Genomic DNA, 26,547 nt, shown 5'->3' with positions numbered 1-26,547 from the left:
TCCTGCTATGACAGACCTTTGCCAAGTTGATTTTCTACATTATCAGGTTTAAGACTGCTACATTTTAATGCACTAGAAAGCGCAACTCACTAACAGTCCATGCTTGGCTCACTCCCAAGAAACAACAGTTTCCAACTAAGAGATGATAAACACCATGCAATCCAAATACAGCTGCACAGAACACTAGCAAGGCCATGCAGAGCTGACATACAGTCAGAAAGTTATTGAAGAATACACACGTGGAGTCATACAAAGAAGTCATCCAGGTTGGTGTAGTAAAGCTAGGTATTTGTGGAAGATTAAGAGGCAAACTTGGAACTTTTGGAAGAGCTACATTAGGAAGACTGTTGGTGATGCTCCTGTGAAGAAATAAACAATGTAGGAATACAATAAAAAATAGAATATTTAGAGGACAACAGGGGAGAACCCCTTATTAGACAGAAAGCTATAGGCAGGTGCTTTGTTCAGATTTTGTAAAAAGGACTTACTTGACAGGTTGCCATGACTCTTGCTCAAGACCTCTGTGAATGGACTGAGCAATTGATGATTCCATGAGATCAATGTAGCGGACGACCATGGGAACAAAAATTTCTTGCAAGTGCTTGTGAAACTTTCCATTGCACAAAAGTGCTTTAAAAAAACAAAAAGACAAATAAAAATGTCAGACCTTTTGTTATAGGAAGAAGTATATCTTAAAATATTTTAGTACACAAAAGCATTATAAGAAAAAAATCCAGCTTGTGTAGGATATACAGTTCAGAAGAGATACATGAAGTGTTCCATCAGGACAGTGCAGTACATTTCAAACTGTCAGTGTAATGAAAACTAGGTACTTACTGAAGTTCTTTACTGAACCAGAACCTTTTTGCATCTTCTTAAAATTAACAATAAGCTTTGCTGAATCTAAGCATTAGCAATTTATTTTCATCACTTCTACACCAAGACAGGACAAAAAATACCCAAAGCAAAAAAACCCAAACCTATTTGAATGTCATTCATAAGCAGTAGAGTATTACCTACTTCACAGATGGGACTTACTACATGAAAAACTGTATACACATGCAAACTGAACATGCTCAAAACATGAAAATTAGTTTGCCACCACCACTGCTTGTCCCTGTATTCCCTGAAGTCTTCTCTCAGCAAATGCTAACTCTTAGCACACTAATATCCGGTCCCACCAAGGGAATATATGTTTCATGTTTCCAATGTGTCTGTGTTCACCCATTAATCTAGCACTGTTGCTAGGACCTGTAAGAATATTCCCATGTGCGTATGGAAATCATAGAAGCTCAGCCACAGAGAGAAATTTTCATGACCTTGGCAACCCTTGTTTTGTCTCGTCTGTATTCTGTTGTTTTAAATTCTTTTGTGGGTTTCTCCTCCCACCAATTCTGGCATACAGGCTTCTTGTATGACTGGATGAGCACCAAAATTACATCTTGAGGAGGCTTCCTCCTCTTTCTAAGAAGAACAGCCTGGGTCACAGGGCTCACTCTGGACATCATCCTTTAAAATTACAATCCCTTTTGTTCTACTACCGATGCCACTCCATGTCTAACATGTCAAAATAGTTTCTATAACTTCCAAAAAACTGTTTTGCCTTCCATTCCTGAATGATGTTCAGCCCAAACTGAACCTAGGAGAGAGGACGACTATGGGGAAAACGTGCCATCAAGCTTCAGTGCCCTATTTCTACTTGTATTGCAAGAAGTGCCCTTGTTGCTGAATGTCTGGACACTATGTTACTTCTTTTTCTTGAATACGATGATCTGGAAGCAAAAATTATTTTCTTGAAAACACCCTTGTAGAGTAATAGCAAATTTTGTATCAATCACCTTTACCTAAGGAAACAATATTATGTGATCAACTCTCTCTGCTTTGTGTAACTGCCTTTCTTGCTAAGAATTTTGAAACTTTCAGCTAATTTCAACCACTTTAGAGACAGGGGTAGAGATATCAGATATCAGATATATGAAGTTTTATAAAAACAGGCAGCTAGGTAGCAGGCAGAGATTATTAGGGTTTCCACTGAGAAAAAGGCAGAGGTGTAGGATCATCTCTTTATTAAACACTTGAGAATCCACCCTTGAGAGCACCTGTGAGTCCGTTAAAAACATGATCCATTATTTACACTGCTCCTCAAAATAATTGATAACTAGTTAGTTCTGGCTTATTATTTATATATCAGGAATTCAAAACAGTGCCATTTTTCTCTATTTATTATTATCTTCTACATCTGAAAACTACAGCACCTTTTACCAGCAACAAAGGACTGAGGAGGATTTGGATATTAGTACAAAAGTTGCACAGTAAACAGCTGATGAGCATTGCCTCTGAGAAACAAAAGGTTGCTGGCATCCATTTGCATATTAGACTGAGTTTTCAAGGCAACTTTGAGCCAAAAAATAACAACAATAATACAACTGTGCCAATTAAATCAATCTTGCTGCTTTATAGTGAACCAATGAAGGACTGTAACTAATCAGGCAATCACAGTTACTTGAAGGGATAAGCTTGTAGTTTAGTATTTTCTGAGCACACCACAGAAATGCTCTGCTATAAGCCCTGCTCTGGCAATTACAGTAATGAAGCCTCATGGGCAGGAGGCTGACTCTTGTTATTTTGAAGTCAGCATGAAATTTTAAGAAGTTACAGGCAAAAAGGTGCTCAACTTAAAAAGCTGAATCATTTTCCTAATATCATGACACCAGTCTTTACAGGGAAGTGAAATTTTCTAAAATTATGCCAAGACTTATTGTTATTTCACCTCCACAGAAATCCCTCTGTGTATGTGGGTACACTCACAAGAGAACTGTCTTGGATCAACAACTCTGTGAGCATTCTGTTTTCCCAGGGTTTAGGACATGGCAGCTCTGATTTACCCATCTGGAGATCTCCATCAAGGATTAATTCAGGGCAGAGAAAGAACTCAGAGCACGGGGATAAGTGATATAGCTGAGTATCATCATCAGACTCATGGTACTCTACCCTCTGATTAAAATTGATCTTGCCAAAAGGTACCACCTGTGCATCAAAGCAGACGGGAAACAAGAGATCCTTCAGGAAAATGCCGTACTTCAAATCCCTCAACTACCACTTGTCTTCAAAGACTTGTAGCTTAATTCTCCATTGTCTTTTCAATATAGACACCCCACATCCTCTTCATATGAGCCATCTCATATTCACATAAGCAACAATAAAATGAAAGCCTATGCCAGAGCAAGGTAATGCACAGGGAACGTTAAAGGAAAACACATTACAGGAACAGAAACAGAACCCCAAAGCAGATATTCTTGAAATATTGAAGTTGAAGAAGAAAACTATTATTTTTTTTCCATATTAGGAAATAAATTAGCTGAAAGATATTAAAATATGACAAGAACATATTAGAGACGAAAACTAAAGTCTAGTTATCCAGTATTGGAATGAGGTTTCATCTCTAACAGTAGGAAACAAATCTACTGTGCCTGTGTACAACAGAAGCTGTGAGGCTTCTATTCCTTTTACTTAAACAGGCACATCTTAGGAGTTGTCCTGGAGTGAGCATGTTAGGCTGTGCTCAATATCTGCAGAATCAAAGGCAAGGAGGAATGATACAGATTAACATGAGTGTCTTTTTCCCTGACAAAATTAGCACTCTGTCAGACTGTCTATAATTATCCTGCTTTTCATAGGATTCTCTGGAAAACATCACTTGAATTTTCTGCTATATTTTAAATCCAAAATAAGAAAGAGTGAATTTCAAGAAGGAAATATCCTTGAGGGTCCAGATTGTATTTGTAGCAATTAAAACTTAACCAATGACACGTGAAAAGAAAGTTTATATTCCCATTCATTTGCTGTTTATATTACATTCTGCCTCCACAGAGAATTTCTTAATCAGCTGGTTAAATTGCAGTGAAAATTGCAAGTGTCCCAATTTATATAGAAATTACCTTGTACTTTTACACATAAGACACATTTTAAAAGTGAATTTTAGAGGTTTACTTTGTGACAGCAAGGTTAAAATTTATTTAATCTTTAAAAGATAGAGTGACATAAACAGGTTATTGCACAGTTTACCCTTGTGTAGAAGTCCCATTAGGAAAAAAAGATTATTGGATATTCTGGTAAGGAATAATGCAGCTTGACTTAACTCTCAGTATCAGTAACTGAGACATGTAGCTCTTATCTGAACGCAGATTATGATTTCAAAGCAGCTCCTAATAGGACTGAGTCGCTGATCTACGAAAAGATTCCCACTCCAACGAATGAGAAGTGTAAGACTTGAGGTGAGATATTGGTGTGGGTATAAATTTTGCTCTGATTACCTTAAATCCAAGTTGTTTTCTAACTCTACCCTTTAGTTTAGGATAGGGTACAATGTTATCCATAAATTCTAGTACAAAAGTGGTACACAGTCTGTAACAAAGCAGGAAGATGATGATTCTGTCTTTGGTCGTGTTTGCCACTCTGCTACTACCAACAGCAATAGTGGAAAAAACTCATCAGAGAATTCCTGTTTGAAGTCAATAACCATAATTATGGCAATGGCTTTCAAAAGGCTAACACTCAACATGCTGTTTTTCCTAAATCAGCTTCATCAGACTATGTGCCCATTAGAGCAGACTGTGGCAGAGTTAGAGCAGGTGCACATTCCACTGAGTAACACTTGATGGAGAATGAAGATTACGAGTTAACTTTATAATACTCCTAGTTTTGACTGGTTCGTGCCAAAGTAGCAATGCAATAGTGCTGAGAAATAGCACAGCACATAGTGTCAGTAAGTGACACTTGGAGAGAAAACTTGGCAAGGAAAGCATCAGAATACTGAATGTAGAGTTGGAAAACCTCTAATATAAGCAAAATATATAGACACTTCATCTAACCAGGCATATGCCATTAAAAGATATCTCTCACACCATGTTAAATGAAGAGGAATGTGTCTGTCTTTTGGCACTAAAAACCAGATTAATCTGGATAATTGAACAACTACAGAAAGTAAACTGCCCTCTAAAGCAGGCCCCTTAATGACACAATTTATAAGCTCTGTGGACAAAAATTAACATGCTCACTACAGAAAATGAGACACAATCCTGGGTCAACTATGTTCTTCTTCCCTCTATGAATAGCTAATTCTGGAAAAAAAAAAGGCTATCATAGAGAGAGAGATATATAAAAATATATATATATTATATGTATATGTGTATACATAATACATATAAGTCTCTCTCTATATAGACATATATATATACATGCTATCACTGTACAATCTGCAAAGATTTACAGAATCAGGGATAATTGAGTATGAACAATAGCAACTCTGGACAGCATTAAAATGTATATTATAAAAGCAGCTACAATATTTTTTTCAAATATTTACAATTTGAAAAATCACAACAAATTTATCTTCAATCTATTATTCATCTCCACAGTGAACGTAATTTTTTAAGTCACTTTTTGTAGTTAGGTCTCATGAGAAAAGCAGAAATATTTTACAAGATGGGAAGATCATCCTCCTCCCTCCCTCTATTTCTTAAAGTTCTTCAGTTAGACTAAACGGGAATGCAATCACTGAAGTACTCTTCCTTTTGGAATAAGGTCAGAAAAAAAATGGAGACTCTTCGGGTGACACAAAATGGAGTCCTTCATGAAAGAAATGAGACACTTCATTTAGGACTTCCCCATCCTCCCCTCTCTTCATGAAAAATCATACACAATACTGGAAAATGCATTTTTTTTCTCATTGTTAATTGAATATTGACTTTGAAGTATTCACCTGGAATCTTGCACAGTGTTTTTTACACTGTGTAAAATAGCACATTCACTATTTTTGAATAGCCATGAATATCAATTTTCATTATCTCAGAGTTTTTCTAATATTATACTTTAGCGACATAGTTATAAAAATAGTTTTACATTTAAGTTTTCTTTAATGCTGTAAGTGTAAGATTGTTTCTTTATTGTTAGGAGTTCTCTCATACCAGGTTTATGTGAAAACTGATTCAAGCACCAAAGATTTAGAGCTCATTTAATGCTCTTGATATAGAATAACATGCAAGTGTCAGTCCTCCAAATTTCAGTGAAGATTAACCTAATATGCAACATGGTGACCTAACAGTTCTTCATTTGAAAGAAGTCTGAAAAGTAATCTCTGATATAGCCAGAGAGTGAGAATAACCCAGTGGGATTTCCACCTCTTCATTTCCTAATGAGTTTTTTGATAATGAGAGGTGACTTTGCCAGTCACTGTGGGCTCTATTATGGCTAATTTACTCCACTTCACTCTCCTTGTTAATTATTAACACTAGCCTTTTTATCCTCATGAGACCACATTCCAGTTTTTCCCTTTTTAGATTTTTTTTTCTAAATATATCTTCATGAAGGTGATAGTTTTCAGGAAAAGATTTTCACTTAGGGTGAAGTCAGAATTATTGATTTTACCTTGGAAGACTGTAAAATTAATTATATAAGCATGGGAAGCTCTTGCTAATGCTTTTAATGCAGTTACAAGGTGAAAAGGCTGTTAATTAAAGAATAAGCACTGAGGTATGTTCCACCTGGGAATCAGTTCTTGGTAGAACGGTCACTTGCCACTTGCTAGCATGTCCCCTGATTAATAGGTGACTAATTTCCATGGTGGCTTTCCAGTAGTTCTGGGAAAAAAAAAAAAGTGTGTAATTTTCCAGATGGCTTTCACTTGCCAGAAACTGTCATTTAATATATCTATTACCATTAGGGAATTACTGAAATTGGTATACAGGTGTGATATTTCATACAACAGTTGTTTCATATCCTTCAGTTAAAGTTTTACAATATTTGTAATAATTGCTTTAACATGAAAGTTTTCATAAAATGTCTTTCGTAAGCCTATTCTAATAATTTAGCATTACTATCCACTTAATCTTTTAAGGAAAGAAAAATCAGTAGCCTATCAGCAATCTCTTGCATGTGAGGACAGCCCTTTTTTGTTTCTAACACTTCTCTCAGGTTGGAACCAAAGCTCAAAGGAACACAAATGACACAAAAATACAGTTAAAACTGATGTCACAAATCCTTCTTGTAAGACTACTGTAAAATACCTACACAGCTTGCAGAAATCAAAGAATTGTCTTAAGTGCATGTAACATCACAACTAGAGACATGCTTCCTAAACTGAAAATGTATGATAGTAGGGAAATAGGCTGAATATCACATCTGAATATAGGCTTCACACTGTTAATCTGGATTTTAGATGATCAGGCACCACTTGAAGTAGTGCACAGTCTACCTTTCAGGAGTCTAGCTCTTCTGAGATCTGCATTAAGATTGAAAAATTCCTGCACCCTTTTGGGCAACCTTCTGAATTGTCATCATGGCAATTTTAGTAAGTTTCTGAAGTTGCAGTTGGCCCAACAAAGGATCCAAACAGAACATTCGTTCTGTGTATTCTGTTCCATTCATGCTAAGACTACTATACCTTTAATAGACATAACTAGTCTGAAAGCAGTTTAGAAGGCTTAGAAGGAAATATAAACTACAACTTTATTTAAGCAGTATAGAATAAATGCAGAGTATCAATACCTCTTACACTACTTGTACATTATTGATTCAAAACTGAGTAATTTGTGAATACCAAACGGTTAATGCATTGCCAGAATAAGGGCTGAAATGGTGCAAGGATAGAGAGAAACTGCTCAGCTTGCAGGAAATGGAGCACCAGGATATGCATCATAAAAACAGGCATTGTCACTTTTATTTTGAGCATTATATTATTTAGAAACACATTTCTAAGGTGTGGGTGCATTGAACAATCTTATGCGAGCCGTATGTAAAAAAAAAATTAAGATCTTACTGTCATTTCTGAGGGCATTATTCAGCAGCTGGAAAAGTGGGAAGCTGTCCCAGGAGTCCTGTGGCTGTGCCTGAAGTGCTGAATCCATATCAACAGAATACAGAGACAAAAACTTCTCTGCATGCTCAGCCAACAATTCTGGCCACCAAGCAAATGCCTGAAAACATGACAAAATAGAATTACTGAACGAGTCAAAGCAAAGAGATGTGTTCTATCTATGGCAGAATACATCTGGGTGTGTCACGTCATGTCCTGTCGCATTTGGGGTGGAAGAATGGGCCAAGTGAAAAATAAGAAAATATTTTATAAAAATTTGCATCGAAAAATTTAAGAAATCAAGCAGATTTTTCTGGGAAAGGTGATATGAGAAGAATAAACATATAACGCCAAAAAAATCAAAAAAGGGAGTATAAATACCTGCAACTTTTTGTGAGAGAGCAAAGAAAAGCAAGAAGGCCTCATCCTTGAAAAAATGACTGTATATGTTTCTTTTGATTTCATTAAATTCTAAAGCAGATGGATTTATTTTTAAAATAAATCTTTATGAATACATTTTGCATTCATTTGGTAATCAGAAAGGATGGTTTTAGTGTGAAATTTTATTACTTGAAGTCTGAGGGGGTTTTTTAACAGCTAGAGCTTGATGTTAATTCCTATTTTTGCCTTAAAGACATTGGCTTGTTCTGAGGAAGACATCCAGTTTTCCTTCTGCAAATGTTATAAATCTTTAGACGTTCACTAATGTCTGTACTCATTTTCAGTAATTTAACATGTTTTCTCTGGCAAAAATTTATATTCTTAGGTAAACCTAGCCTTAAAGAAGATAAATAATCTGTGAAAAATATTGTCAGCAAGTAAAGCCAGCTCTGCATTAAAGACATATAACAATTGTATCTTTTTACCATCACATAAATCTAGGCTTTTAAAGGTCAGTATTGGAGCTGAGCATTGGATCAAGGGGAGCTCTGTGATCCTGGAGTTAAAGATGAAGGTGAAGGGAGTTTATGAAATAGGATGAATATCAAATCCTGCTAAGAGAGTTTTGCTCAGAGTTTATAAAAAAGTCCGACAGTGAGAAATACCCACACATGCAACACAGGAAGATGTAATTGCTTTCAAACTTATTCTACTCATTTTGAATATATAATTTTGAATATTTTTGAGCTGCCAGCATGGAACATATGTAGCTTGATCTACACAAGAGCTGAGTCCCTATAACTTCAAAAAAATTCACAGAAATCTTCACTTGCATTTATGAAATGTAGGCCCTGGGTAGTGCAGAATTATGTACTCAGGTTTGAAAGGCACCAAATAAAAGACAACTTCTCTAAAGTGGTCTACAAATGTGTTCTTGCATTGTGGACTTTCTGATGACTGCCTGTAGTTCTTTTTGACATAGGGCAAAAGGAGAAATGATGAATTGACAAAAGGTTTTAAAGAAATACTGAGTATCCTCTGCTATTACTAAAAGGTACTTAGTGTGTTGCAGTGACAGGACTGAAGGATGACAACTGGCACCATAGTAAGGAGGACAGATGAGGCTTCAAAAACTTTGGCAAGAGTTTGAAATGGAGTCTTTTTCATCAAACTGATAGAAATTTCTTATTAATAAACCCTGTTTAAATAGGAGTTCATTAAAGGAACAGAATCCTTATTCTAGAAAATAACTATATGAAAATAGAAAATGTATATAGGTGCTGGCAGGTGACCCTTCTAAGCAAGCAAATATTGCCAAAATTTCAAAGCAAAGCAAAACCAAAACTAGAAAATGAGCACATTTTCTCTCCATTTCTTTCCTCTTTGTAAACAACACTTTGAACCCAGACAGAAGTTCTTCTGACTCTCTCAAGAGCTATGCATCATTACTCAGGCAGAAAGAAAGAAGAATAGAAAAAGTTACAGATAAATGTAACAGCACAGTTGTTAGGGACAATAACAGGCTAAAAGCAATTAGCAATTGGTGACAAACATTCTAGAACAAAAACATTGACTGGATTAAAGGAAGAATGGAGGTCTTAGATTCTAGAAAGACACACAAATGTGACTATGCAACACCAGAAAACATCACAACATTTTATGCTACATGTTCAGTGCACAGTTCCATGCTATAAGCAGAGAAAAACAAGGCTTAGCTCATCAGGAATCACATACCTCTCTTCCCTTTGGGAATCCCCGAAATTTGTAAATGTTATGAATTTTTAAAAAAGAAAAAAAAAATCTAGTATTAAAAAGTGTGATATATTATTTTACAGATTACTGATCCTTTTCGTCAGCTGTAGCATCAAACACTGAGCATTTCCATAACATTATGATGTGAAGTCACCATACTTAATATTCACTTTTGAGTAGGGAATGTATAATTCAGCAATCTTTTTCTCAGATATATTTTAATACGGAAATTCTGTATGCTCTATAAATTTCAGTGAAATTGAACACTTATTACACGAACAAAGGAAGGGGAAAATAGTCTTAGCATTATCTTTATTCTTTTCAAGGTACCTTAGATAAGATTGCAAACTTTTGCTGAATAAATTTTTCTGAAGGCACACGCAATCTATTTACCTTCTGAAAAATGGCACGTCTCTGACTGCAAATAAGTAGTACAGAAAGCAATCTTTGAACAGAGATATTTATCATATGTGTATGACTTGATCTGGGTTTTGTTTCTGTGTTCTTTTCCACGGAAGTCCAATATTCTTACATTCATGCAGGTCCTCAAAAGACAAAGACCACAATATATACATTTTATTAAGTAATCATTACACTGTAACACAGTGGCAACAGTAGTGTAGAACAGGACCTCCAGGGAATTAATTTCAAATCATCAAAACAGCTGTTTCTTCAGTATAAGATAAAACAACTATAACAAGTTCACACATGACAGATGTAAGCTAAAAATCAGATTCCATAGTGTGATATAAAACCAGATGTTTTGAATGATCATATTTTATAACTGTATATACTAAATAACGTTTATCCCTTGGCATATTTTCCAAAAAAATATTTATTGAGTTTTTTGAGAACATTTTAAAAACGATTTCCTGACCCTTAGAAAACTGTATTTATTAATTAAATTTCAATAATATATACAAGTGTATCCGGGCAAGTTAAATGTTGTAATTTCTTGATATAAGAGGTGCCAGAATTCTAGCTATTACGGTTTCTGTATCATGAAGCAAAAGATGTGAAAGTAAGAAACATAAAACTGTTCTATTTCATTTCTTCTACCTTACAATGACATTTTTAGAAGCACAAGTTTACAAGCGTACTTTTCCAGTCAGCAGAAGAGCAATGGGAATGAGATTATGATAACTATAATTATTTTTATACCTATAACCTAGATTTATACAGCACGATGAAAACCAACATTCAGTCATATTTTCTTTCTATTTTGAACAAGAGGTGAAAAGTTGGAAGGAACGGCTGTATAAGGCTATGAATGTTTTCCATACCATTTCACCACCTCCAGCACAAAGATGCTTTATCTTTTTTATGCTCTTTAATTTTCATTTCTAAAACTACAGTTCATTCAAGCGAATTCAAGTAGAGTTTTATTTCACTTCACTTTTCATAAGCTTCAAGTTTCTTATTCCTCTGTAAATGTGAACTGCCTTAAACATATGTCAGATAATAAAACTAAAATGTTTCTTGACAGACTTGCTTCGCATCAGGGGAGAGAAAATCTAGGAACAAACCATTCTCTACAGCAAATGCAATTACAGCCTCACCTCTGAATGATGCTCTTCATTTTGCTGCAATACTTCGATACAGAGTTCTGCAAGGTGAAGAACCTCTTCCAGTTTTCTAGCAGGTGTTGCTTGATTCATGGTCTCTGTATGAATATAAAATATAAACCAAAATTGCTTTAGTTACAAATATGATTTTTACAGTAAGAGAAAATGATGTCAGAAACTAATGGGAATGGTGCAAACTGACAAGTTTCTAAAGTATAAGAAATTTCAAGTGTTAAGGATAATAATTTTATACACATCAACAGTGCTGAATGTCCGGATCACTAAAAAGAGAAAATAATTCACAAAAGCATCACTGGTCATTGTAAACATTATCTGATTTAGTATGAGAGAAATAACAGGTGCATCAGTGTATTAGATGCTCAACTTTTGCAATAAGGAAGTTCTTTTTCTCTCCAAGGCCATATATACAAAGACAGCAGATAGTGGGGATGTTTTTTGTTATTGTCAGTACAATGTCATTCTCACCAGATGACTCATTACTGTCATCAGCAATATTCATACCTTTTGCAGCAGTCAAAAATTCCAAATGTTTCATCAAAAGAAGACATTCAATTTTAGACATTTAAAAATAAGAAAAGTGAAAACCACAATAATTCATACAACTAATTTCTAATAACTAATTATTCAAATAACTAATTTTCTCCCTGTTGTTCATCAGTAACAGTGAATCTGCATTCTTTTCAGTACCATAGTGAAAAGTAGCATTATGAAATAAGGATCTTATAACAGAATTAACACAAGCCTACTAAAAATTCCACCTAAAAGAAGCACAAATGCAAAAGTTACAAATGACATGAGGCTCACTCATTTTACCCAGTAGACTTCAAAAAGAAAGGAAACAACAAAGGTAAACCAAATGTAACTAAAATACTTACAGGGAAATTAAACAACCATTAGTTTGAAATTTAAAAAAAAAAATCATAGCAGTAGATTTCACAAAGAATCACAGGAGATAAGGGAAGAGTCCAACAGAATTTTTTTACAAACATATTTTAATCAGTAAAAGTAATTTGTCCAACTACATATTGAATAAATTTGAATCGTTAGGGATAACTTCAGCATTAGCTTGTTTACCTAAAAAAGCTCTTGTTGCTAATCATAAATCATGAGATGGTGAAAATGATGTACAATATAATCAGATACAAAGTATCACATTAACCAGGTTTGCAGAGGACTTATAAAGCTGATAACAAGGTCACTGAGGGTTTCAGGAATTCTATTTCTCATTTTTTGTGCATTTTTATGGATCAAGTGGATAGCAAATCATGTGAATACACATCTTCATATGCAGAAAATTCTGCTGACATTTCTTTCCCACGTTGCATTCATCATGACAAAGAACATTATCAGATTAATTAAACAATAATCTCCTTGGTGTTAGTAAGAATGTCAATCCGCATGCAACAAATATTTTTAACACTTAACATTTCTAGCAAGTCAAAGCAACGTTCCAGAACTTGTCCAGCTCTCCAGCACTAGCACACTAATGCATATTACAGTGATGAAATACATAGCTTTGATGCAATTTTTGAAGAAACACTAGATTAGAATCTCCAGAAAACATCTTCTTCTTCACTTCCAAGTGACTAAAACCCCACACTGTTTTCATGCAAAAACCAAGCAGGCAAATTAGTTACTGAAGCAGCTACAAAGAATTTTTTCAAATCTTATTAAAAGAGACCACATAACCAAATTTGTTGGAATAGTTTTTTTTTCCAAAATCAGGATTTAACTCAAGAAAGAGTTAGTGTAGGAACATGGTTCAAGCACAAAGCACACACCAGACACAAAACTACATTCATAATGCCAAGATCACTGTTACCAATGCTGTACTGTATTGCATTTACAATTTTTATACTGTACAATGATTATATGAATACAACAACAACCATATTGAATCAAGTGAGATTAGAAAGGATCAGCCAAGTGCCTATTATTTAGGTTATATTATAAAGACTGCTATTGGATTCAGACTAAACCAGTGGTTTCTACACTTATCCTGGACTGAAATCACACTTTCTTCTAGCAGTCAGCATACTCTCCTCCCTGAACACACAGCAAGTACAATTCATATAGGTAATATATATCACTAACAGTGTCACTGATGTTAATGAGTCTTAGGAATAAACCAGTGATATTAATACAGAGCATGACTGGAACATCTGACTTCAGCATAAACAACTCATTTTATTACAAACTCGGTCTGATATTCGTTACCTCACCACTAACCAAGCAAACAAAATAATTGCATTCATAATTGCATATATTCCTAATGAAATGAAATAAGCTGTAAAATATTCAAAAATTATATCCTAGAAGGGCTCCTCTAAATTATTAAGAAAGTAATTCTAATAATTATATTGAATTTCATGTTGCATTTTGCACTGGAGTAAATTCACTTATTCCACACCTGCAATTAGCTCAAGATGGTCTAAAAATGGCTATTGAACACGTATCATTATCACTAGGGAGAGCAGGAGAAAAAAGATTTACCACCTGTGAGATTATCCTGCTCCACCACTGTGATAAGATCACCATGAAGAGAAATATGGTCTCAGGCAAGTACCAATTGCCAAGAACAAGGCATTAAGGAAATGCAGTTCTGGTCATCTATGCTGAAGTGATGGATTTTGATCAGGAATGGAAAGGAAAGGAGTTTTTTTTTGTTGTGTGTGTCTCAAAGGCATCATAAGCCTAATAAAATGACGGATGAAAGAGAGGATCAGAAATGTTCACAGGCAATGTGGGAATACAGTGTTCCCAAAGTGGAACCACTTGGGAAGAAGAAGACCTACCTATGACCAGGGATGATGCTGGCAGATGAATAAATCAGTCATGATAAATTATTTAAACTAGACATTTTAAAGTTTTCAGTCATTTTGGGACTAGTGTTCAGGAACATTTTTTTTTCAATAGGATTATCATGTTTAGGAGGAAAAGCAGTAGGAAAACTATAAATACAGCTTTAAATTGAGTATGGCAGGTCTCCAATTGATGTTTCATGGCAGGAATGAGTAAAAATGTGGGACATATTAGTCTGAATGAATTCCAATTTCAGATTTCCATGAAACTCACCATGTTATTGACTAGTTTACACTGAAGCTATTTATTACTAGCTAAAAACATGCAAATTACTCTTAATGTTACTACCTTTTCACAATATTTTAAAAATCATTATTTTTGTAGAAGACTTGTTCAGAAGAAAAGGTGGCAGAGAATTGCACTCAGTCTGCATCCTCGGATAAATCTCTCTAATTTTTTTTACTTATTCACAGAATAAATCAGTACATGCAATTTCTTTTCCATGATATAGACTTCCCTACATTTCACTTAAGCTTCATCTAAAGCTCTCTTTCCCATCTGTAAGTTACCACATCAGCTAGCCATTTTTCTCTGTAACTAAGGACCTTTCACATTCTAGGGAATATGTCTTACGGATATCCACCATTTACATGTGTATATACACAAGGGGCTATGAAGTAATTTGAGAAATAAAGAATGAAATATTAACTTTTTTTTTTTTACCAAGCAAGTAGTGTATATGAAATATGAGTAGCAATAAATTCCTATTTGGAAATTTTAGAACCTTCAAAACACCTGAGCAAAATACTGTGCTTGTCTTTGTAAGCATAAAAGAATTACAGGAATGGAAATCAGTACTGTCAGTTTTCATTATATTCATGATGTCTTTCTTCCCACAATTGCTAAAGGTTGTTAAGATGTGTTTACACTGCTCAAACTTACAAGTTGCAGCAGGAGTTGAGTCAGTAAATATGCTGCTTGACATCTTTTAGAAAATAAACAGAAAAAGCCATCAATCATCTGTTTTCAGCTTCACGTTCTGCCAAAATGAAAAAGCAAGCCAGGCTTTGCAAATAATGGATGTTTTCTCAAGTATGCATTACCAGTGAGTCACATAGGTGCCGAGAAAATATTGTTAAATGAGCTAAGTTAACTGAGTGAACTGCTACTGAAATGAAAAAGTGACTGCTTCATGAACCAATGGAGCCTCGGGCCACAAGGGACTGTCAGATCATCCAGTCTCACCTCCTGCGTCACACAGGTCAGGGAACTTCTCCCCAGTCCTCCTTTCTCGAGACAATCAGGATGTCTAAAACCTGACAACAGTGTGTCTAAAACCTAACTTAAGCTTGCTTTCCACAAGAGAGTTTATCCTTGAAGAGAAATGCACAATTTACCTCTTCCATTTTCTCCCCAGCATGTAAGCTGTTGAACACGTGTGATTAATTTCTCATTGACATTTGCTGAGCACAGGAATCTGCTGATTAAAGAGGCATTTTTTTCTTGGTTACAAACACAGTGCAACTAGGAGAGACTCCTGTCTCTGGCCTGCCAGCCTCCAGTGACACAGCATATATAGCCCTTACTTGTTTTCTCTGCCTCATATTTCATCCTTCCCCCTTTTCTTCAAACAAGCATGTCCAGAACAAGACACTCAGGAAAGCCAACCTGTCTCCAGTCAGAGGTATTGGAAAAAAGGCAAGTATGCTGAGAAGCCCCCAAGTTCACAGCCTCAGTGGGCTTACAGTAAAGCAGGACATAGCGTAACTGATAATACAGACACATCATAATTTGAGCTTTACGGATCCAACTCTGGTCCAGCAGGGCCCATTCATTTGGTCTTTTTAACAAGTGAAACCCCTAAGATACTCACTCTGAAGAGTTAACCCCAAACTGGTATAATCTACCCACGGATAATTTAGATTTGACTGTGCTGAATTTTTGTGCAATTTCTCCCTGAATTAAGCCTTCATGAAAAAGTAAGGAGGTAGATCTGGAAGGCCATTCTGTATTTTTCTGATTTAAAAAAAAAAATCTGACCTTATATGAATAGTGGGATTTAGCTTTAATTATGAAGCTGAAACCAGGCTTTCCATAATTGCTTTCTATGATTTCAATAGCATTTTAAATTCTAGGGGGAAAAAAAATTAGAATTAATTACAATTATTAGCTAAGTACAGAAAGATTATGAGATTTCTAAGAAGTTAGAGTTTACATCTCCTAGTCCACAATCTACCATTTTACTGAGCCACACTACAGTATTTCCAGGTTTTTAAAATTTATCATAGTATTCAATGAAATTACCCTCACAGGTGGGGTTTTTTGGTTGGGTTTTTTGGTTGGGTTTTTTTGTGGTTTTTTTTTTTTTTTTTCAAAAAAGGGAATCTTGGCTTATGGAAAAGCATAGAAATAACAAAATTTAAAAGGTAAATGCAGAAGAAAAATCTCATTTTTTACTGCTGATCATCAAAGCACTTAATATATGATTCTTTGTATTCTGATTTTGGCAACACAGACACAAGCAGTCAGTATTTTCCTTCTTTTCCTCACTTCTAATTTCACTTCAAAGGGGGAAAGAACTAATATTCTCAGCACTTCCTGATACTGTAGAATAAAAGAGATAACAAACATGGCAAACTGCAAGGCTTCATGAATAACAATAACTGAATAGGTGAATAACTCACCTATTAGATGGAGAGAAAACTGGCACTTGAAAATGCAGACTTAGTAAAAAGTATTTTTAAAAAACCAGAATATTCTAAGACAAAATTTTAGAGACTTACTGAAAAATGACAACAAGAAATCTAATGCTGGCATGTAAGGAGAAGGGAAAAGAGATGTTAAAAATTATTAACTGAAACAAAAAGTGAAGAAATCACTAATTGAGGACATAAAATGAACAGAAAATAGAATAAAATGTAACACAGATTTGCAAAGGTAGGTTGAACTAGACTTGTGCAGTAGCTTTTCTAGATAGGATATTTTTGTATAAAAGAAATTCAGTAGATCTCATCTATTCTAATAAAGCATTTGATACTGTGCCTCATGGGAAAACTACCAGTTAAGCTGAAGAAAATGAGGATTCAAAAAGAAATTGTATGTGGGATAAAGAAGATGCCTCAAGTGAAAGGCAATAGGCAGTGCTGAGAAAGAGCAAAAAAAGGGTTCTTGAGAGATTCCTTGAAGATTAATCTTAGCTTCCTTAATATTTTCACCAGGGACTTTAGAGTAAATATTAGGAGGACAATGACAACACAAATGTGTAAAACATGGGAAATAGATGCAGTAAAAAGAATTGGATAATTCCAAAGAATGGAAGAGAGAAACATTAAAATACCTTCAAGAGTTAAAGGAAAACATATTAAAATACTTTAAGAAGGGGCAATACATTTTGACACAAGAACAGCAATAAACATTTCCTATAAACTGGGAATGTGTCAGCTCAAAACGATGAAAACTCTGAAGACTGGGTTGAATTAACTTTTCACATAAGGGCTGCATGATACAGACATCAGAACTCATGTTCCTTGACTATATTCGATAAAATGTTTCTGGTATAACAGTACTGCTACTACTGTACAAGGCATCTCACAGGGATGATTTTGCACAGTTCTTGTCACCAGTGTTCAAGAAGGGGGAATTCAAACTTTAATAGAGAAGGACTCCTGAAATGATAAAAATGAAGAATAGGAGGCTACTTAGAGATAATGTGATGAAAGCCTAAGCCGCATGAGTATGAAACTCTTGTCTAGAAATGTATCATAGGGTGTGGAAGAAACGGAGTTGATGAAATGCTAATGAAGGATGGAACTATCCCTCCCTCATCTGGGATACAGGACAAGGTTAGCACGCTAATTTTTGGGAACTAATTTTACTGTAAAGGTGATGATACACCTGTAGATCAAATAGGACTTGAAATGATCTTCACATGGGTGAAACAGGGGACTGGAAAGGAGAAGCACAGTGACAAAGACCGGCTCAGCCCTACTGTTAAAGGAGGATGTAGGTATATTTACAAAGGAGTACCAGGATATGGACCTAAAAAAACAGAGATTCTTTTACAGACCTCTGCTCCAAAACTGAAATCAGGGATGTTTATGCATATCCTCCTTTCCATTTAGTTGCACAACAGAGACCAAGAACGTTCTATGCTGCTGTGCAACTCATCCACTTTTCTTTGTTCAGTGAAATGAACATGCATGGAGAGCTTTAATCAAGTCCTCTCCAGGTAAATGACTCTCTCCACTTGCCTTCTCAGCTTCAATAATGTTTGTAGTGTTCTTCTTTTTAAGCCAGACAGATCCTTCTGAGACTTGAGGGCATTTACATACTACCCTTCCTTTAGAAACTTGTATGTAATGAGTACATTAGCCATCCTTGTCTTAAAACCCAGCAAACTTTTGAGTTCCTCCTGACATTCTCTTGTATGGAGTTAATATTTATTCAGCCTCCAGCAGTCTTTCTGATAGAAACAAATTCTGGGATGACAACTGATTTGTCTTTGAGCAATTGTACACTACACAGTAACTATTCGCTCCAATTTTAATGCAATTTATTCTTACTCCTTTTATTCAACCTATTTGGCAGAAAGAGCCCATTATACTGAGTTACCACAGTCTTTTAAAAAGAGTGAGTTATAAGACAACTGCCCTGTAATTCAAATCTTTATGATCTGTCTATTGCCTCAGAAATTACTATCCATGGACAATGACAGATACTGCCCTGTTTGCTTTACAGACATTTACCACTTTAATCCCCAGCCCATCCTTTTATATCTACACAGCAAGATAAAGCCCCTCTGCTGAAAAATGTATTTATGTGTAAGTTTCTGTCTTTTCTCAGGCCATAACAGCAGTAATAGCAGAGTTAATTAGTCCTCAGCCATTCAGATTTCAATGGGGCAAAATACTAACTTCTGAGATGGAATAAATAATGCATTTTAGTACTCTGTGTGCACAGATGTGTATAAAATATAAGTAAAAAATAAGAAGTCTGTATAAGGAAGGCCATCTTTTTTGAAGGAGAGAAAACAGGTGAGGGAGCCATGCAAATTTCTATAGGCTCTTCATAGGAAGTATGCCAAATGCATATGAAGAATGGTGCTGGTCTCTGGTCTCAGAATCTGGCAGGTCCATTTATGTTCAACATTGTCTATAGGAAGAGTTAATGTAAGTTAAATAGTGAATAAGACATGCCATACACAAAATGATTTAAAAAGTAATTTCAGCTAGTGAAGTCTCAAACGCAGCATATGCTGAAATGAAAATGGCTCATACTTAAAAAGAGGTTTTCATATATTGATGCTGTGATTCATATCCTTGACAAATTATAAACCCTTGCTGCAAACTACCAGGGCATTGTATGAGAGTTCTTAGATATAGTTCAAAATTATAATAGTAGGTATCCTGTTATTCTCTTTATAATGGTAATGGCACTCACTGAGCAGATTAGATACTCCATGAGAAATTCAGCTGTACATGTAATAAGGAATGACATGCTGAACCCTGTATAATTGCCACGGCAAATGTAATTTTATTTAAAAAATCTGTTTCATATTCATAACAGTACAATGACAGGGGGATGCTAAATAAAATGTCATCCTGACTGTAAACAAATACTGTTGATGGAAGTGCTGCTTACACCACTATGTTTGCCATTAAGAAAGTAACCACTGTTTTTGGGAAACATTCAGAGTCTTGTTCAACTGAGACTGTGAAAATGAGAGCACTTGGGGAATAGACCTGGGAACTTGGCAACCACACTGCTGAGAAAGGATTCTCATAACAAAAAGAATTTGCATATTCACCTCCGTATTACCTAACAAGGACACTCCTGCAATTCAAGATTCATTATCAGTATCTAGTGCACAAGTTAAAGCGTAAATAATAGTTATCTAGAAATAGTTTTCCCTTATTTTCCACAAAAGCACAATATATGGTATTAGGGCTAAGCATACTGTACATCAAGTCCATTCTGAAATCTGTAGGAGTGCAGCTAGAGACACCAACAGGAGTAGGATTTGGCACTAAAATGTCATTTTATTGGGATTCCTCTCAGTGGCTTTGTCTTTTGCATTAGAGAAATGTGTTCAATGCTACAAAAAATTCTGGTGGACACAGTCTATCTGCTCCTTTCAATAAAATTATTTTTTTTCCGAGTTTCCGAGTTTCTGCACTTTTAGTCAGAACTGTGTTACAGCGGGGATTCTGTAACACGATGTATCAAAACAGGAGGCCCGTAGAAAAAAATATATATGGACAGATTCTTGATAGATATTTCAGAGAGATGTTTATTTCTCCAGCCGCATGGCCGGGGCTCAGCTCAGGAACTCCGCAGTCACGGGACCCGAGGGTCCTTGGCCACACTGGGGAACACAAACCAACCAATGGGAAACAAAGGTGACCAGGGGCAGGGAAACCCCGTGTCTCCCCCCCAGGGCCCATCTCCCAGGGCTCCATGGCAGGGGGAGGAGACCCCGACAGAACTGGTATTTAATTAAGCAACTAAATTATAAACACAGCCTATAAACCTCTAGCTTCAGCCAACTCATACAGTGAACTTCCATTTACTCACTGTACGTGATTGGCTTTTCTCTCATCCATTCTCTAATCTAGTTATTTGCCAAGTCGCTTAAGGGACAACTTCGCTATCCTATCTTAAGACGGGCAATGGTTTCTTTCAAAGTATGGAGAAACCTAATGTAAAATGACTAAAATCAGGTACAGCCCTTTCTCTTTTTCTTTTTTTTTTTTTCCCTATGCCTGTAACTATGTCATCTGTGCTTAATGGTGTGGGTTTCTGACATAAAGAGCCTGAGAAAAACTAAGATTAGCAATGGCACAAGGAGTATTTGTACTTGAGGTGATAAACATTGTATAAAAGTGTATATATTGTATAAAAGTGCACAGGCGAGGTTTTAGAGTGCAAAGGTGAAAGGAAACAATTCTAACATTTTCTCATTTCACGAATTGTTTTCAATTAATTGTTTGTGAATTTCTAATTTGAAGAGATATTTTCTTTAATACCTACAGGCATAAAAACTTTAAATGGGATATTTGTGCTATCTAGTTTTAGGTATCTTACCTAGAAGGGAAACTGTCTTTAGGGTATTGTGCAATTGATGGTATGAGATAGGTCCTTTCACAGAGAAATTGTTGAAGGACCCTCAGAGCACTCTGAGTCCCCTGCCTCAGGAACCTCTCCCTGTTGATTGGAGGAGTCAGCAGATTGTCTGAGCAATGTGAGCTCCCATCAACTCATCCTAACAGACTGTGGCACGAATATTCGTCCCACTAGTGCATTCCCTGCTCTCTTTTTTAAAAGTTACAAATAGATATCCTATTTACAGGGCATTTAAAGCTTTTAAACAAAAAACAGTGGAAGTCTTGGAAATCTGTGGAATTTTTTGACTCTTCAGTTACAGACACAGTTGTTAAAAAATGTAGTTTTAGTAATTTGTTGGTAATTTTCAAGCCCCTCATTGGCAAGGAGCTCCTCTTTGAACTACATTCATGCGAATTTGTAGTCATCAGGCCACTCTGTCCTTCCAGATGGAAAATTAGTTCATCACCAGCTCAATGCCCCTTCCCATAACTGTGGTTGATATTATTTGTGAAACCCAACAAAGCACCACAATCAATCCTCCTTTGGGTAAGTATGTCAGGTAAGACAAAGCAGTGCACAGCTCTATCTCACAGAACAGATACGCACAATCCCTCATACTTCTACGCTCAACTGCAAATACTACCTCAGCCGTGCTCTTTGTATGATGATTTTTAAATATTGGGATATAAGGACTCAAAACCCACTCCCTGTACTATAGGAGAACATACACCATATCATCATCACGAAATTAGGAACACAAAGAACTACCATCCTTGTAACCCTCAGCTGTAACTAGAAAAAGAAACTTATCACTAAAGAAAGCTGTATCAGAGAAATATAAAACCAGTTTTACAAGATTTTTTTTCCTATGAAGACTTACATTAATAAATTGAGCAATCCTGTTATGAAACAGATACAATTTTTGCAGAGGACTATGAAATTACATTTCTCTAAATACCCAAACTGATTGTGAATTTAACAAAATTAAACTTTTCTGCATCATTTAGTTATACTTTCACAGAAAATACAATTTCATCATATTCCAAAACACAAAGTTAGCTAAACTGCAAATAAATACGTACATCATAATTAAGTATCAGTGTAAATACATGGGCTATACTACACCAAAATTAATTTTAATGTTCACAATGTTCTGGTCAGTATCTTGATATTGTTCAAATCAAGAAAAAGAATAACAACAGACACAACACACCACATCTGTAATTCATGCAGACATGCACACAAATAGTAATCACCTGAGTCCTTTTCTGCTGTTGCTAAATAAAAAAAAAAAAATGGGGAAAGAAAAAAACATCATTACAGAAATAAAACTCATATAATTAGGGAAGAATAAATATCATATAAGGAGTTAAAATATTCTTAAAATCTTTAGTACATTAAACAAGTGATGGGTTTTGTCATGTGAGGGAGAAATGGTGCATGTTTTTGAGTAATATATTTGCATTTACTAGTCCTATATAGTCTTTATTTCAAACTCAGGCACTGAGCTTGCAGCCATATTGTGCCTGGGAATTTAGAAACATATATGATATTAAAAGAATATAAGAAAGTAAAAATATGAGAATATTATTTGTATTAGAACCTTCTTTGTATCTCTACTTTTTAGGTATTTGCTATTGGTCTATAGCTGATATTATCTTGTAATAATTACATTTTGACTAACCGATATGATGTTGTTCACTGAAGAAATATTCAAAGGACAAAAATCTCCAAAATGGCTGCCAGCCATATTTGAGGACATAAATATTATAAAGATAAGGACTATATGCTTTCTGTATGCAATTTGAGGAGTAAGCATTTAATGCAAACACTAAAATAAATTACTTTCAAGAGAAGAATGCAACTTCAGTGCACAGATACAATAATGCTCCTATAAACCTAAAGAAGCAGAATGGAACCTACTGCTGAAAAATGTTACTTTTATATTGGTACAAAAGTAGGATGTTTGTAATGACCAGAGTATCAAAAGAGACCAATACAGGACTCACTGCTACTGAAATCCAGTGCATTGAATTTTCTGATGTTATGATGCTGGAGTCCTTCACTTTCAAACAGTACTTTATTCTCAGAAAAGTACTTCACCTATTTATCTTTATATATGCAATAATCTATTGTGCTTCGAGTTTACAACTACTTGAGTGTAAAACTATTTAAATAAATCTAGTTGTGTTCCAACCAAAAGGCAATAAATCCAAAAAGAAATCTGCAAGTAGAAATATGGGAGTCAGTTTCATGTGCTGTTCCAGCTTACTCAGTGTTAACAATGTGAATATTCTAAAGTGCAAACTTTGCCTGCCTCAGGGGAAGTCCCACAATCCTCTAGGATATAGTAAAAAATCTTGTGAAAAGATGTATTTACATCATGGCAAAAAATTTTCCAATCCATTTTACTGTCAATGAGTTTAGATATCTTTTGCAAGCTTTTGTCATATTACGAAAATGTTTCTAGTTTTATATTCATTGTTTTAACAGGTTTGATACACGATTTAAATACTGAACATTAAAAATTCCCTCTATGAATATAGAAAGATAAAAACTAAGGAAAAAAGTTCTTTTTTATCTTTCCATTTTCCAGAATAGATTTAATATTCATCCTTTCTTTCTTTAACACAACATGATATCATAATTAATTATGATAAACTGGTTACTAGGATGGCTTCATGTTGTTACTTCCACGATATAATACTGGTTTCTATAGTGACGAGATGTATCTTTTGTTAATCACTTGTGAGATCGGTTAACTCATGTTTTTCAGAGAATTTGAGCAGAGACAAAAAATGGGAAAAAAGTTGGCTTTATAATATTGCTAAATATATGAGGCTTCTTCAATTTGCTCCTATGCTAACTCTGTTTCTCCTGGTGTATTGCTAGAAATACATGCTATTAAAAAAATTAATATGCATAAAATTTGTATTTTTTAAAAATAGGATTCATCCTTCAATATTTCATTGTAATTAACTCTAGCTCCAAAAATCCAGAGCACACAGATTTATGCTCTTGAATATATATGGACAGAAGCATCTCAAGCTTTTTGTACTTTAGGAGAATTAAAGTCTGTCTAGACAAGGCATTTGACTATTATGACTTCCTTTTTGTTCTACATAAGGTTTACAAATAGTAAAATGACACTGTGCATCCTGGCCATTATTTTTAGCAAAATTTTCCTTAATTTCATGATATACTTCATAGAACATACCAAACTTCCAGAAAAACTCCTGATTACCTTCAAACCTAGGATTTTGTCCCATTAATTCATTCAATCAGGATGTAATTAAGGTTTTAATCGTCAGATTATTATTATACATCTGATAACACAGCAGCAAAAATAAATAGCATTTATCTATTTGTCTGCCTTATAAATACTTCAGAAAAGAATCTATACAAAGAGTTTTTAAATTTCAAGGCAGTGACACTGGTGTTAAGGAAAGAATTTTCTGTCAGTAGTTTAATCACTAGAAATAGCTAGAGAAATAAAAAATAACCCATAAACAACCTCTTAGATTTACGAAGAACTCAAAAGTAAGAACAAAGGGCGACTTAAATTAGGAAGTCCTAGTCTTTCGTTCAAACAGGGTCCCAGGAGGCATATTAAAGCAATGAATAGGAAAAAGCTCCACAGTTCACCAGCTGAGATTTTAATGAGACATTTCCCCTTGCTGTGGAAGGGGTTTGTTCTGGAAAGGGAAAAGGCTGCTCACGGAATATGCAGCTAATAGGCACTGTTGGCTTTTACAGCCACTTTGGCAGTTGATTGCTGTACTAACCTTCTATTTTGGCATATTCTGTAAGTCGAGTGTAATTGATCAAGGCAGCCTTCTCCAGACATTTTCTAACCACTTTCTTCACCTCCTCTGCTGGTATGGGAGTGGCAATATCTTTCATTAAAACCTGTGTCAGAGACAATTATACCACTTCATTACAATTATTACCCAAACCCCACAGGAAAAGGATAAAAGTATCCTGAAGTTACTACAGATCTGATAATGATTGAAGGCAGAAGTCAAAAAGAAACTATTTCAGGGGGTGGAGCTGGATCTTCATCTTTGAAGGTTTCTGTTCAACCCTGGTTTGAGTGCCTTTATGGTATTTATCCCTCCTGTTTCGCATCTTGCAGCCTGCCAGTCAGTCTTTGGGTGATGTCAAGACCAGTAGAACAAGAGCGTTCTGTGGATGGGCTGGGTCATGGTTACCACTAAAGATGCGGTTGTGGAAATTTGCTTGGTTCTCACCTGTGGAAAAGCTTCCACCATTGCATAACCATGGACTCTAAAACAGGGTAAAGTTATTCAAATTCAACATGTTCTTGCTGTGAAAAAAATGCCGCCTATAGTGGGCAGGGAAAACGTTGAACTTCCAGCAGAATATTTTATTATGGACAAGTAGAAGAACAGTCCATATGAAGGTTTTCAAAACATGTGAGTTGTTACCTCACCTACTGCAAGTGAGGTAAACCAAGAATCCATACCTCTTTATATGAATGCAACATAATATATTCTGGATTACTATATTTTAAAAAAAAAAAAAAAAGTTGATTCACTTGCATTTTTACTTTAATTCTGCACTCCATTAACTTTCAACTGGTAGGTGTAAACAAAACTCAGTATGTTTTCATCACATTTTCATGTAAATAATAAAATTTCAGATAACACATAACCTTTAAAAAATGCTTTTCAAGTGGATCCCCGGACAAGCTACACCCTTATATATCTAAAAATTACTGTTAAAAGGAGGAAGCGAGAGATACTGTCTGGGGAAGGATGTGGTAGAAAAGAAACAGGTTCAGCAACAGAGAAGCTATTAGGAAGACATTGCTGTAAAGCAGACTTCTAGAATACTTGCACACAAATACGACTTATCTACCTGTGTTACCTTGCTTTTTTTAATTAATAACTTCTGGGTTATAAACAAGTGAATATTCAGTATTCAAAACCTTTTGTTCTTGCTCTGATTTTTTTCACATTTTTCAAAGACAGGTAAAATAAAATGTTTCTAACCCATTCTGCATCCACAAATGTAGGAAAGCACATTTATTCCTAGTCAAGACTGACA

The 26,547-nt window shown here is 35.2% G+C and overlaps 1 protein-coding gene across 14 annotated transcripts in view; it reads right to left on the bottom strand.

The window, feature by feature from the left end:
- Positions 1-26,547, bottom strand: part of CADPS2 (calcium dependent secretion activator 2) — a 243,651-nt gene that overhangs the window by 49,856 nt on the left and 167,248 nt on the right. For 6 of the 14 annotated variants that reach the window (XM_017743768.1, XM_017743770.1, XM_017743769.1 and 3 more), the window contains 7 exons: positions 25,263-25,386; positions 22,734-22,754; positions 11,545-11,648; positions 9,968-9,976; positions 7,817-7,973; positions 489-630; positions 240-359 (listed from right to left, as the gene is read on the bottom strand). In XM_017743768.1, the coding sequence (XP_017599257.1) occupies positions 240-359; positions 489-630; positions 7,817-7,973; positions 9,968-9,976; positions 11,545-11,648; positions 22,734-22,754; positions 25,263-25,386 (677 nt within the window). The remainder of the gene's footprint in view (positions 1-239; positions 360-488; positions 631-7,816; positions 7,974-9,967; positions 9,977-11,544; positions 11,649-22,733; positions 22,755-25,262; positions 25,387-26,547) is intronic. The other 8 variants (XM_017743771.1, XM_017743774.1, XM_017743777.1 and 5 more) reach the window with 3 other exon arrangements.

Source organism: Corvus brachyrhynchos, unplaced genomic scaffold (assembly GCF_000691975.1).
Source record: "Corvus brachyrhynchos isolate BGI_N302 unplaced genomic scaffold, ASM69197v1 scaffold29, whole genome shotgun sequence".
Lineage (NCBI taxonomy): Eukaryota > Metazoa > Chordata > Aves > Passeriformes > Corvidae > Corvus > Corvus brachyrhynchos.
The sequence above is the reverse complement of the archived record's forward strand: the minus strand, read 5'-3'. Positions and strand labels throughout refer to the sequence as shown.